Here is a 15,168-nt window from a genome sequence, read left to right as displayed (position 1 = left end):
GTCACGAACTGTGACGAATCACCGGCGTCTCGCCTAGCGATTTGGTCGATTTTGGAAGTTTGGGTGATTTTGGGGAAGAACAAGGGAAGTAGTTAGTACAGAGTAGAGAGAGAGATAGTTGGTTTTTGCTTTCTTCTTCTTCGATGATTCAGCCCCCAACTCGAAGGTCTGAACTTATAGTTGTGCTTTAGCACTTACATGGCCAGCAGCCGCACGGCCCAATAGCAACGACCCAAGTATACAGCAAAAGTCTAAAAGGGGTACACACATGAGTAAAATAAAAGCAGCGTGACAATTGGATGATATGGGAGGGACTCACTCTCCATGGATAGATTCCTCTAGGGTTTAGTATTTCCCAAGCAACCGAACAAAACCTTAAACAAACCCACGCCACTGGATGCTTTAAGTTTGGCTAACCGTCAACCATTGCGTGAAAATTATAAGGTGAGTCAGATATTCAGAATCGGAGCTTAAAATTCTTTTGGAGGTTAATTTTGTTGCAAGAGTCAGATAGTACTGTTCTTGGTTTGAAAAGAGAGGTGGTTTTCATTTCGATTGAGCTGAAGACGACGTAGTACCAACAAAAGGAGTATATCAATATAATCGATAAGCCCAACTATTAATAACAATTCCAGTTTAGCTTCTGCGTGTAGAAGAAACTAATTAATTAATACAAGACATAATTTAATTAACTGATCTCCAATCAAATACTAGTTAATTACATTATATATATATATTCTAACAAGAAATTTTTGAGAGACATGTACGTGTGACCTAGCTACGTATATAAGAGCTTTAATTTAATTTTTAGTTACATCCTCGGCCTTGCGGTTGGGTGTATTGTCGTTGTATCCGATGCCCTTCCTCTTGGTCGGGAAGATCAAGAAGACGAAGCTCGACAAGAACGCCATGCCAAGAGGCAGGTTCTTGAGGAGCTCCTTGATGTTGCCGCCAGGATTCTGCCCGAAGAAGCAGTTCTGCAGCCCGACATCACTGAACGCAACGGTGAGGAAAACCATCGCCGTGAAGAAGGAGTGCACGAAGTCCAGCGGCCGTAGTCTTAGCTCACTGTGACTCAATTTCTTCGCTTCCTCCTCTTCCCGGGACATGTTGAACACGTTCAATCCCTGCCGTGTCGCCACGCCGTAGTAGAGCTTGCCGTCTTGGCCGACGACGCTGTCCGTGAAGGAGAAGAAGAGGGAGAGGCCGGCCAGGACGCCGACCAGCACGGCGGTGAGCCACTTGTTGGCGGCGTTGCACTCGCCGTGGTTGGTGAAGGACGGCGACAGCGCCTGGTAAGCCAGCACCGTTCCCGTCGGCAGCAGCTGCGCCAGGTTCGCCGTGCTTGCCATCACCTTGTCGGTCACCGTCTTCGTGGCCACATCTGTTTTCGACGACGTCGTGGACTCATCGACGGCCTTAGGCGTCGACGGAGCTAAGTTATTGGTCGTCACTGCCGTGGACTCGCCGTTGGTGTTCGATGCCATGTTGATCACGATGGCGCCCGGAGGAGATGCCGCCATTGCTGGAGCTTTTGATGCGGCGTCGTAGTAATTAATCAACTGGTGAAGACTGAAGAGAGATATATGTGTGGTAGCTCGAGTTCCTGCGCTTATATAGGTGAAAACATTTGGAATGATTCCATGTTATGCGCGTTGATTTTTCTATGCTTGAAACTAGATGGGTCGTGACCATTCATGCATGGAATTCAGATCAACTGAGCAAGTGTGGTCAGCTGTTCAGCAGTACCGATCTGCATCCACTGCAGTTTTTTTCTACCTACATGTTACTACTACATCTTACTCCATCTTGGAGTTGGAGTACTTGGAAGGTTGGAATTCTCGAGATATTTTCTCAATTTACATTGTAACCAACTTGGAGCATCGCAATCGCCAACGGGCTAAATTTGTCTTCACTGTACCGGTGAGACCATAAGAAAATGACGTTTTTATCGTGCCACTGATGCATGCCTTTTTTTTCCTGGAAGGCGAGAAAATGATTTTTATTTTCGGTCTGTGTGAAGAACTAGGGAGTACTCTGGCTATTTTTTTAGTACAACTTGGCCGTGCGCGAAAGGTTTATATCCGGGAGTAGAGAGACCGCTTTGAACCTTTCATTTTAGATAGAGGAAGATCATTTAACAGGAAACCCAGCCACAATTTTTTTTTTAGCCTTACATGTAAAGCTCATGTATATATTGCAATTTATAGTTAATCGTAAAAGACATGTGTATTGATCACATGTTATATTTTGCAATTTATAGTAATCATGTACAACACTACTCTTGATATATAGGCGTGTACAATACTACTCTTGATATATAGTCGTGCAGAGAAACCATGTCATAGAACAATTCAATTTAGTTCTAGTAACCTTCTATGATAAGCAGTGTTTAAAGACCAAATTGAATTGTTTTAACATGAACTTGCCAGGCAAATACAATCCAATAAACCGTATCATATACTGTTTAAAAATGGAGGTAGTACATGTTTATTCCCTACAAGAAACTAGAATTTCTTGACAGGCAAAAACTGCCCTAAAAAAACATCAAAATGGCCAAGAAAACGAGTAATATTAGTAACTTAATTTGTTTTGACCGTAAAAAGTTAACTAACCGTTAAGAAAATCGGATTTGCTATAATTATGGCGATAAATTTTCTTCTTAATCACAGTCGAATTTTCGTCCCTACGATGGTGCGGACATTCATGCTCACATGGGACATCAGCGCACGCGTTTTACGGCTTGTTTTCGACAGTTCTTCACGAATCACGATCTAGCTATGTAGCTGCGCCTGTTCGCTTCCAGCGTGAGGGTGAAAGGCATGTTGATATATGACCGGTGGGTAAAAAAACTTCTAGTTATGTCTAAATGCATAGCTAGAAGTTGATTTTTTTTTGACGGAGGGAGTACACTTTAGTTACAGCATAATTACACTATAATTACATCATAATTAATATTGGTTACATTTGTAATTTTTATTATATTTAGCTGTAATTTTAATTTATATGTGGTGATCAATTTTAATTTGATCTATTTATTTAAGTTTGTCATCTTAAATTAGCCTTGTGTTGTGGAAGGTGACTGTTTTCTTACCTAGATTTATGTTGCATGTCGGATAGGTAGTCCCATAAAAATTCTGGATTTTTATAGTGATATGAAAAATCACCTATCTTAAGGGCCTCTTTGAATCGTAGAAATGAAAAACAGAGTAATAAGAAAAACGCAGGATTCTGACAGAAATACAATTGTAAAACAGAGAATTACAAAATACAGGAATGACCGTTTGATTGGACCATAGGAAAAACGCAGGAATCAGATTAGAAAGATAGACTCGGAGAAAATTTTTCAACAGGTTAAACCTTTTGCTAACTTTCCTCCAAAATGTATATAGGATTACCCATTTCATAGGAATTTTAAAGAATTCGAGAGGATTCAATCCTTTGTTTCAAAGGCCTTCATAGATTTTTTTTTTCAATAGGATTAACATCCTCTAAAATTCTTACATTTTTTCTACAAATTAAAGGGGCTCTAAATGTTTATGTACTGGCAGTACAATATGAAGGGCGCCCTAAATGTTTATGTATTTAAAATTTTTATCGGGTTTAATCTACACATAGCAGATGGAATTAATTTGTAATTTTAAATTATGATGCACTGCAAGTTTTAGAGAGCATTAGCGACCCATGAAAACAAGTTATTATCACGTGCGAGCTTCCCCTGCATGCAGTAACCATGTGCGTGCAGTGCGTGCGCGCGTGCAGACTATCTTAATTAATTGCAAGGGAGACCCCGACAGTAGGAGTACTAAATTAGTACAGTGGAGGACTAATTAATTTCTTTCTAAGCCGCCGGAGGCAATGCCACAAACACTAATCTATCAGCCACTAGCACCAATTGACAGTGCAAACTAGGGAAAAAAACACATGCGTGAAAGCTGACATTGTAATACTCCGGCACGAATAGGCCGACCGGTCTGACGAAGTATATAGTAGTAATAGGCAACCAATTAACCCGGCCGACCAGTCGCCAAGCCGCGCGTGGCACGAAGAGGCGGCTGGCTGACAGTCCGCCGGGCGCGCGGTTCCGGAGAATCGGTCGTCAATCGCCGCGCGCGCGGGACGTCGACCGATCGATCGACGTGGATGACTGGCGGTTCGCCGTGGAGGTTATAATTACCTTGGATCGTCTCTGAAAGGGACTTCGCCGTGTGGGAGGAAAGTAAGATGCGATGAGACGCGACGCGACGCGATGTGTAGCCATCAGACCCGTAGTCGTAGAAAAATTCCATGTATGTGTACGACGTACATGTGCTCAGAAGAAGCGGACAACAAAATGGAAAAGGGAGAAATAAACATCCTAGCATTTGTCTACGGACAAACGTTGTCACTACTAAGTTAGTAAGAGTTGCAGGTTCCTGCCATGTTCCTTTCGATCCTGACCAGTCACGTTTTTGCTTTGACACAAACGATTGTTGCGATCGCTTAATTAATTCCACCATTAATTAGGACTACTTGATGCCTCAAACTTTGCTGCGGATATATGGATGAATACATTTTATACGTTATAGAAATGATAAAATGATATATGTATATGTTTAAATAATATAAAAATGACGTGGAGATAATGATTTGACATTATTTGCATATTGATTATATAATTCTAAAAATATAAAAAAATGTAAATTATATGTCATATTTGAATGATATTTAAAATATTCTTAGATAATAATTGCTAGTGGGTGATAATGTGGCAAACTTGTCTGCGATTTAAAATACTCTACATAATAATTGCTAGAGGGTGATGATGTGGCCCATTCCATTCCTCTCTCTCCTCCCATCGGCCTGGTCCGCCTCCCCTCGCTTGCTAGACCGGCCCACCTGAACGCACACTGCGCCACATACGCCAACATGCGGACCCACCTATCATCTCCCACCTCCCGCCGCTCCTGTTGCCCTCGCCTAACCATAGCGCCGCCGTTGCCGCCCGCTTGGAAGGGGGGATTTACAACCCGTGTTTTCCTTTCCCTTTCCCTCCATTTCCCCTCCTCTCTCTCTCCTCTTGAATTGGCCGGATTTCCTCCCGCAAATCTTGCCGGGGCCATTGAAGGCCACTGGATTTGACACCGCCAATTCCCCGCTCTCCAGCCCTCCCCCTCGTCCCCTACCATTATATAAACCCCTTCCACAACCCCCTCTCCCATTTCTGCCACTTACCGTCCACACTCAACCCCCGAAACGAGCTCCCGTCGTCGCTCTCTCTCTCTCTCCGCCGCCGCTATCGCCGAGCTCCGACCGAGCTTCGCCGTGGTCAGGACCTCCTTTCGTCTCGGCGCCACCAACTCTGGCTTTGTAGCGTCTCTGCCAACCTCGACCGCCCCTTCACCACACCCGAGGACTGTTGGAACCCCGTTCTCCCCGAGCTCACACCAACTTTTCCGTCGCCACCACCGCTTTGGGTGATCCACGGGCCTCGCCCTTCCTTTCACCGTGCTCATGCTCTCTCCGACCGTCATTCCGCCATGTGGCGACCATAGGAGCGCGGGCGCTGCCTCCCACCGGTCATGCAGTCGTCTCCTCCACCGGGCGTGTTGCGTGGCCGCCATGTGGGGCCCGCCTGTCAGCCACTGTTGTCCACTTCGGGTGGCTGATGCGTGGGGCCCACAGCACCGGTGGACGGCTCTCAGGTGCACCCGGTCAAGCGTGGACCGACTGGATGCCGCGTGAGTCCTTCCCGTGGACCCAACTCACACGCGAGTTCTCTGGTGCAAATGCAATTATTTATTTATTAATAAAAATAATTCAAGAATTTGAAAATATTCACCTAAACAACACTTAAACTTCAGAGGGCCATATCTTGGTCGTTTGGACTCAGAATTGACCTGTTCAAGTCTCTAATTTTTTCATAAGAAGCCAAGAACCCACTTTTGTACTTTGTTCTTGTGACTTATTTGGATTTTATTAGAGTAAAAAACCCTTTTCTTTTCGTTGGTCATGTAGACGCTGCAGCTTTGGAAGATCCGCTCTACTTGGAGGTTGAAGGCAAGTCACATCTCCATTGAACATATTGTTGTCCCATGATTTTAAATTATTGCATAACCGCTTTATTTAAATTCTCGCGTTCTCATTGTTTTATTTAGCTTTTCATATTAATCCTTGTTATAGCCTTATCGTTGCAATGGTTTATATCACTTCGTTCACCCTAGGAAAATAAAACCCAACAAGTGTGTACTCTATATATGGTTCCACCAGTATGAATTTAGCTAGATGCTTCGCTAGTTAACTAGACAACTTTGACTTGTTTTATAATCTTAGACTTTGGGAGTTATATCATATTACTTGGATATTATGGAGTGGTTGGCTTATGTTGGAATAGGGCATACACCCCTTCCCCTATTCAAAAACACCCCAAATGGTCTTAGGCTAGGCTCAGGGTGACGAGGTGCATGGTTTTGACTTTTGAGAGTAGCACTTTGGCCATCATAAGGACCGGTCTTTGGGCCTTTGTTGCTATGTAATACCGTACTTCTACATGTCTAATGGGTAAGGCTTAGTTTGTAGCTTAGTCTAGTCATGAACAAAAGTACATATAGAGATGGATGAAGTCGGGTGATGGATATCTCTGAGGCAAATGAAGGCTATATGGGCGGGTGTCCGATAGTCGAGATGTCGTGGCACAGGACATGCATTCGGGTGGCCACTCTCGAAGGATGTTCTGATGACGTGGGGCTTAGCCTTAACCTACCTGTCCCGGGAGCCTCGGCCATAGGCAGGCATTGTGTCGGTGCTCTTGTGCAAGGCTAGGATGGGTGAAGAACTATGTGACACCCTCCGCTCATTTACCATGGTGGTAAGTGGCACGTGGCAACGCGTGAGGAAGGCATGTCTTGTGGGTAAAATTGTACACCTCTAATCAAAGTATAATCCATTCGAATAGCCGTGCCCTCGGTTGTGGGCAAGCTTACCAATGTACACAAGTTAGTGGTTTTTCTCTTAAAACTTGGTTGGGTTTTCTTGGGATGAGCTGGGGCCCGGTGTTGCCAGTTTGGTCTAACTCGTTGTAGGCCTTGGGTTTATGCAAGTTCGTGTGGGTTCACGACCTTGATTAATAATCTTGTGTAGATCTAGGTTCGGAGTTTCCTAAATAGTCTCGAGCAAATAAGTGGTTTAAAATGCTACTTTAATGCAAAACCTAACGCCCTATTATTATTCCCTTGTACTTCCTTGCATTTACTGTGCATTTGCCGGTATGACTTGTTGAGTATGGTGGTTGTACTTAGTCTCGCTCATTTTTCTCCCACCCCAGAAGAGAAGCTCTTGGAAGATGATGGGTTCGGTGTCTAGCTCGTGTTTGCCGTCAAACACCTGTCATGTTCGCCCTAGTCTTCCGTGTTTCTTCATTTTTCTCTATGAGCTGGGCCTTTGGGTTGCCCGTGTAATAAGTACTATTTATGCTTCTACTTGTTAAACTTTGATTTGTATCAACTTTTATGTACCTCGCCTCCTAGAACGTGGAATAATGCACGCACGTATGCAATGCATGTTGAGTTATCTCCAGTCGTGACACATGACGATTAGATCATGCCACATTGGGAGCCAGTGATGAGAATGTAAGACAAAGTTATTTTTTACAAAGCTTTCAGCATGCAGCTCATGTGCCCCTAGTCTTCCCTTGTTAGTGCCAAACCAAATCACACAATTAAAATATATCCCTCCAAGGTGCAATCGGTTAGTTAATTGCTAACAAAAACATACCACTTCTGGATTGGAATCTGTCGACGTTTTTGATCACGACTACGATATTTGCATGGTATGGGGATTGTTAGTACTACAGAATATGCGGGGTTGAGGTAAAAGAGATAGAGACTGATTTTTATATAGGTTCGGGCCCCGTATTCATCGGAATCAGGTAATAGCCCTACCCCTGTGGGCTGTTGACAGTCATTATCGATCAGTTTCGACCGTCAATATTACTAAAATGGGAGAGAACTAGTGATGCTTGCACTGCATATGTTAATTAGAATAATAATATTCCACTAGTATTAGGTTTACTAACCTTTTGCATAGAATGATCATAAAGTAGAGGAGAACCGACATCAACTCAGACAATAAATTAATCGGACGATGTCGAGAACCAGACTTGTGTGTGAATAGGCCAAGAACTCAGTATTGACACGATGAATTGGGCCAAAAATTCACAAGTCTGCGGAGTGGAGCAATAGAGGAGGCCACCAGCCAAAACTGGGCTAGATTGGGCCAGCCCCAGGTTAGTGGTTCGGCCGAACCAATCCTGGCACCGTTGGATCCAGGTTTTGGCATGGACGTCCAGGATTGCATCCCAATGACGGTTGGAGGGCACTTCGGACAATTCCCCTTCCACAACCGTCATAACCACCTCTATATAAGGAGCTCACTCTCTTCACTTCAACACACACCTCAAGCAATAGCTCTCTCATTCCTCTCAAGTTTAGTTTACTAGTATCTAGCTGGTGGAATAGAAATAGAATAGGAGTCAGGAGTCCGAAAGCCTTCGGAAGAGTTCGGGTATGGCTCTAGCAGCTTTCCTTTCCTCTTTTGTAAGCTTTGTACTTTTATTAGAATACTCTTCTATATACATTTATGGTATTGAAATACTTTCCGAGTATATGAGTACCTACTTTACATTACGTTCATGTTATACTGAATATACGGCTAGCTTATCTGGGAGATGCTTTGGTGCGGGTATAGTGTTTGCTTATGCAATTACTCTATGTCATGACGATGATATTAGAGTAGTATCTGGTAGTTTAGACGTGGTGTCTAGATTATGAGATATCATTATTTGGGGTTATATATTGCAGATGAGAGGTGGGTCGCTGATGGTGACACCTCAGTACGGGTATTCCTCCGCGCCTATATATAATCCTAAGTTAATTTCCTGAGAAGGGTATTCCTCCGTATTTAGCTCCGGTTGGATGGTGATGATGGGCTGTTGTAAGAAACTCGCAGTCAGGGGTGGCTTCTCGAAGTACCAGGAGGGCATCGGATAGAGGGTATTAGCTAGTATATCAGTTAACTAGAATGTATATATACTATGTATATTAGAAGTATAGGAATAGATTTGTTTTCTCTTTTCTTTCCACCTAGCTTAGATAAATTATTATGAGGATGAGTAGAAATGCTTGTGTGTCACTCTACCCTTGGATTATCTTAACCCCTGCTTAGAATATGATTATCAAAATAATATATAAATTATTAGTTGAGTTCTCTCTACATGATCTTCCCACGGGATAAAATAAATACGATACCCTTGGAATACTCTTGGGTGAAATGCTACAATGGTATATCCATACGCTTGCGGATGAACTCTGTAACCATAATATACTAGAAGTGTTTCTGCGCCATTGCTTGGAATTATATTTCTAGTAAAGTCGTTAAGAAATACCAACAATTTTGCAGCTCTGAGCTGTAGGCGCTTCGCTTCTGCTTCATCCTCCGGGAGCCAGCCGTTCGAGAGGTACTTTAGGAACGGGGTTTGCCAGTCTTCTGGGTCTTCATCCAGCTCGGCCTGGTCGATTGCCATGATGTCCGGGCTCTCTATGGGCACACTTGATGCGTACAGGACCTCAAAAAAAGATGCCTGGCGAATGCGGGCCTCCACAACCAGCAGATTTCACCAGGGCATCAGCTTCCTCACTCTGGCCTCTAGGTAAGTGTTCAACCGTTATGCCGGCGAAGCACTTTTCCATAGATCGAACAGCCTCCAGATATCTCTTCATTCCTTCCTCTTTTGCTTCAAAGGATTTGTCAACATGACTTGCCACTAGTTTAGAGTCGGTTCGAATGAGCAAGCACCGAACCCCCAATGCTTTCGCCTTTTTTAGGCCCAACAGTATAGCTTCGTACTCCGATGCGTTGTTGGTTGTGTCGAACTGTAGCCTTATGGCGTAGCGGATCGGCACGCCCCCTGGCAAAGTGAGCACTGCCATGCGCCTGCCCCTTTGTGCAACCACGAGCCGTCGGAGTACATCACCCAAGGTTGTTCGACAGGCTCAGATTCAGGGGCGAATGCCAGTGTCCATTCGGCCATAAAGTCAGCTAGGACTTCAGACTTGATAGCAGTGCGGGCGACAAAATGCAGGTCGAAGGGAGATAACTCTGCCACCCACTTGCTGAGCCGGCCAGTAATTTCTTTGCCCCGGAGCACTTCGCCCAAAGGATACTGCGAAGGCACCGTGACTTTGTGGGCTTGAAAGTAGTGTTTGAGCTTGCACGAAGCCATCACTAGGGCGTAGGCAAGCTTTTCCATTTCGATGTATCGTATCTTCGCCCCTTGCAAAGCTTCGGAGACGAAATACTCTGGTTTCTGGCCTGACTCTGTTTCTTGGACGAGGGCTACACTAATCGACACTGGCGAAGCTACCAGGTAGAGTAGCAGTTCGCTTCCTGGTGCTGGGCTGACCAAAGCGGGTGGGCTCTGCAGATATCGCTTCAGCTTGTCGAACGCTGCTTGGATTTAATTTCTCAGGATTTAATTTCATACCCACTACGCGTAAGTTGTCGAAGGTCTCCTGTAAGTCGGACGCATGGTCGAAAGCCATGCGGCTTTTTATGACGATATCGTCGACATAAGCCTCCACATTTCGCCCCAGCTGCTTGTAAAGGACCTTGTACACCTGCCTGGCGAAGGTTGCCCCGGCGTTCCTTAGACCGAAAGGCATCCTGAGATGGCAAAAGGTGCCGAATGGTGTGATGAAGGCTGCTTGGTTATGTCGGCCGGATTCATGTGGATCTGGTGGTAGCCGAAGTACGCATCCAAAAAACTCATGAGTTCGCAGCTAGCTGTCGAATCCACGAGCTGGTTGTCACGTCCCAAAACGACCCTAAAATATATACTTTAAATTATGCCTAGAATAATTAAAATCCATGTGAAAGCCTCCAAAAATTAAAATGTGCAAAGTAAAAGTCAAATAAGGCTTAGAGGATTTTTGTATATTTCCTAAAAGCCTAAAATGTGTAAATAAATTTTAGTGGAATTTTCAGAGCACAAATAATAATTATTAAGAAATAAACAAAGTTGAAAAAGTTTTATAAAAAGAAAAACCCTAAAACCCTCCCTCCCTCTCTTGGGCCGGCTCGGCCCACTTCCCTCCCCCTCTCTCCTCTTCCCCCGCGGCCCACTCGGCCCCTCCCCGCGCGCGCGCCGCTGACGGGTGGGCCCGCCCGCCAACCTTGCTGACGGGTGGGGCCTACCCGTCATCTCCTTCCTCCCGCCGCCCCCGCCGCCTCGCACGCGCCTAGCGCCGCCGCCGCCGCGAATCCCACCGCCTCCCGTCGTCCCCGCGTGAAATCAATAGGGGGGAATTACTCCCCGTGATCCCCTCTCCCTTTCCCCCCATTTTCCCCTCTCTCTCTCTCGCATTCAAACGGCCGGATTTGCTCCCGCAAATCTCGCCGGCGCCATTGATGGCAGCCGGACCTCCCGGCCGGTTTCCTTCCTCTCCCGGCCGCCATCTCCCCCTTAACCCTCCCCGCGCCTCCCTCGCCCGTTTCCGCCCCTTGCCGCACCGTCTCCTTGCTGGCATCGAGCTCGCGCCGTCGCCCTCTCTCTCCTCCGTCGCCGACGACCTTCGGCCGGCTCTCTCCACTCGTCGGGACCGTTTCCCGCCCAGCGTCGCCTCCTCCGGCTTCGCCACACCATCGCCGTCCCCGTCCACCCTCTCGTCGAGCTCGCCGATCGCCGGAGCGCCGCCGTCCCCGTCGACCCGAGCCGCGCCGCCGCCTTCCTCCGCTCCGGCCGCCTTTTTCGTCGTCGCCGTCGACCTAGGGTGAGCCGTGGACCACCGCCTCGTTTCCCCCTTTCCCTCCCCTCTCTCGGCCGCCGCTCCGCCGTGCCTATGGCCGCCGCCGGCGACCAAAGGGGCACAGACGCGCCGCCACCCGCCGGCCGCGCCGACGTGGCCGCCTTCGGGCGCGTCGAGCGGCTGCCGCGTGGGGCCCGGCCGTCAGCCGCCCGCGCCCTCGGGTGCAGTTGACGCGTGGGGCCCACGGCGCCGGCCGGTGTGAGCCCGGGAGCGCCCGGTCCACCGTGAATCGTGAGGCTGCCGTGTGGGCCCCACTCCCGTGGACCCGGTCCGCGCGCCCTCTCCCCTCGGCTGACGCAATAAACCATTTTTAAATTAAAATTTAAATGAAGAAATTCGTAAATATTCATTTAAAGAGCATATAAACTTCAAATGGCCATAACTTGGCCATTTGAACTCGGAATTGGACCGTTCAAGTCTCTAATTTTTCCTTAAGAAGTCAAGAACCCATTTTTGTGATTTGTTCCTCCTTGTTATATGGTGTTTATTAGAGTGAAAGCCTTTTTCTTTTCCGTTGGTCGTGTAGACGCTGCAGCTTCGGAAGATCCGCTCTACGTGGAGGTTGAAGCCGACGTTTGGGAAAGCGAACAAGGCAAGTCACATCATCCTTGAACATATTGAATCCCAGTTTATAAAATTATTTTGATTTAAATTATTGCATTATCGCTTTATTTAAATTCCCGCGTTATCACTGTTTTATTTAGCCATGCCTTTTTACCTTTGTTTTGACTTTATTATTATTGTTATTGTTATTATTACCTTGTTCACCCTAGAATAAACAAAACCCCAACTAGTGGATACTCTATTCATGGTACCACTAGTATGAATTTAGGTAGATGCTTCGCTGCTTAATTTGGCAACATTAGGTGGTTTTACAACTCTAGACTTTGGGAATATTCATGTTACCTGGACACTATGGAATTGTTGGATTATTGTGGAATTGGATTCACACCTCCTCCTCTATTCAAAATCCTCAAAATGGTTTTAGGCTAGGCTCGAGGTGCATGGTTTTGATAGTAGCACCTCGGCCATATAAGGACCGGTCTTCGGGCCTCTGTTGCAAAGCACTACCGTACTTCCACATGTCTAGTGGGTAAGGCTTAGTTTGTGGCTCAGTCTAGTTATAAACAAAAGTACACGGATGGAGATGGACGAAGTTGGGGGTCGATGGACATCTCTAGGGCAAATGAAGGCTACACGAGCTGCGGCCTGGTAGTCGAGATGTCATGGCACAGGGCTGGTGTCCTGCTGCTAGGGGCTCAGTCCTGCCTACCTGTCCCGGAGGTTCCGGCCGTAGGTGGGGTTGGGTCGGTACTCTTGTCTATGGCTAGGATGGGTTGGAAACTATGTCACGTCTTCCGTCCGTATACCGTGGTGGTATGTGGCACGTGGTTACACGTGAGGAAGATGTGTCTTGTGGGTAAAGATGTACACCTCTGATCAGAGTATAATCTATTCGAATAGCCGCGCCCTCGGTTATGGGCAAGCCGAGCAATGTACCTAAGTTAGTGGTTTAATTCTTAAAACCTGCTTAACAACTAAAATGTGGAATGGTTGGCCTGGGTTGGCTTGGGACGAGCTAGGACCCAGGGTCGGGTTGCTAGTTCGGTCTGAATCATCGTAGGCCTTGGGTTAAGGCAGGTTCGTGTGGGTTCACGGCCTTGATTAATAATATTGCATAGCTCTAGGATCGTGTTTACAAAGTAGCTTTGAGCAACTAAGTGACTTTTAATGTTGTTTACTGCAAACCCTAACCCCCTATATTATAACTCCCTCGTACTCCCTTGTATTTATTCTGAACTTATGGGTGTGTCTTGTTGAGTACGGTGGTTGTACTCAGTCTTGCTCAATTTTTCCCAAACCCAGAAGAGGAGTTCCTAGAAGATGAAGGCTTTGGTGTCTAGCTCGTGCCTGCCGTCAAGCGCCTGTGGTCGTCGCCCTAGTCTTCCGCTGTTTTTCGTTTGTCTTCATGTGTGCTGGGCCTTCGCCGCCCATGTAATAAATTAACTAGTTACGCTTCCGCTTGTTAAACTCTGTATTATATCAACTTTTGGTGTACCTTGCCTCCTGGGACAAGGAATAATACACGCACGTACGGAACGCCCGTTGGGTTATTTCCGGTCGTGACACTGGTCGATCCGCAGCAAGGGGAAATCGTCCTTCGGGTACGCCTTGTTGAGGTCTGTGAAATCGACACACATGCGCCATTTGCCGTTCGATTTCCTCACCAGTACCGGATTCGCTAGCCACTCGGGGTGGTCGATCTCCTGGATCACCCCAGCCTTGAGCTGCTTTTGCACTTCGGCTTTCGCTGCTTCTTGGCGATTAAAGGACATCTTGCGCAGCTTCTGTTTCCTTGGCCTGGCATCCGGCTTGACCGCCAGATGATGCATGATGAGGTCTGTCGAAACACCTCCCACTTTGTCGGGGCCCCAGGTGAAGATGTCAATGTTTTTCTTGAGCACCTCCAGGATATTCTCAACTTCTCTTTCGCCCATGTTGCCCCCCAGCGATACAAATCTTGTGGAATCGGCATCGTTGACCTGCACCTTGATCACCCTGCCGTGGGGGGCAGGCTTCGGCGCGTGCTTCACCCGGTCATGCGGTTCGGCCTCAACATCGTGCACCGCTCTGTTGATTGTGGCCAAATCGCCCTTTGATGTAGCCAAAGGTTGAAGCCCCTTGACCACGATCACTCCTGCAGGGCCAGGCATCTTGAGCTTAAGATAATTGTGGTGGGAGATGGCTTCGAACTTGTTCAAGGTTGCGCGGCCGAAGATGGCATTATAGTTGTATGGGATGTCGACGTCGTCGAACAGTATTTGCTCTTCGCATCTGTTTTCACCTGTGCCGAAGGCTACCACCAATTGTGCTTGGCCTAGGACTTGAACTGCTTCTCCGCCAAAACCACGAAGCGAGGCCGGTGCTTGGGTAAGGGCTAGGGTAGGCAACCCCATCTTGGCGTATGCTTCGGCGAAGATGACGTCGGCCGAACTCTCTCCGTCGACTAGGATTCATTGGACTTCGAAACCAGCTACCTCGGCCGAGATCACCAGGGGGTCTTGATGTGGGAACAACACTCCTTCGGCATCTTCTAGCCCGAAAGAGATCTGCTGGTTCAAATATCGCGGGGCCCCTTCGCCCGCCGAAGTGATGTTGTGCACCATTCACAGCTGCATCTTCTTTTGCCGTTTTGACAGTTGATTTGGCGGGTCGGCCGTTGTAATCACTTGGATTACTCTGCGTTGTACATCTTGGCGCTGTTCGGCCGGGGGGTGCTTGTTCTTGAATGGCTTCACGAGGTGCTTCGACAGCTGCTCCTTATTGC

At 47.0% G+C, this 15,168-nt stretch overlaps 1 protein-coding gene across 1 annotated transcript; it reads right to left on the bottom strand.

Annotated features, from left to right (window-relative positions):
• Window positions 1–610: 610 nt before the first annotated feature.
• Window positions 611–1,771, bottom strand: LOC127759971 (protein DMP10-like). The gene has a single exon (XM_052284181.1). The coding sequence runs from the start codon at window positions 1,521–1,523 to the stop codon at window positions 801–803; it is 723 nt and encodes a 240-aa protein (XP_052140141.1). The 5' UTR covers window positions 1,524–1,771; the 3' UTR covers window positions 611–800.
• Between the last annotated feature and the right edge of the window lie 13,397 nt (window positions 1,772–15,168).

The sequence above is a fragment of the Oryza glaberrima genome, chromosome 1 (assembly GCF_000147395.1).
Source record: "Oryza glaberrima chromosome 1, OglaRS2, whole genome shotgun sequence".
In the NCBI taxonomy this organism is placed as follows: Eukaryota; Viridiplantae; Streptophyta; class Magnoliopsida; order Poales; family Poaceae; genus Oryza; species Oryza glaberrima.
The sequence above is the reverse complement of the archived record's forward strand: the minus strand, read 5'-3'. Positions and strand labels throughout refer to the sequence as shown.

What these genes read in the sequence shown, in the direction of transcription:
- LOC127759971 (XM_052284181.1), bottom strand. Translation starts at nt 1,523, where the DNA reads ATGGCGGCATCTCCTCCGGGCGCCATCGTGATCAACATGGCATCGAAC.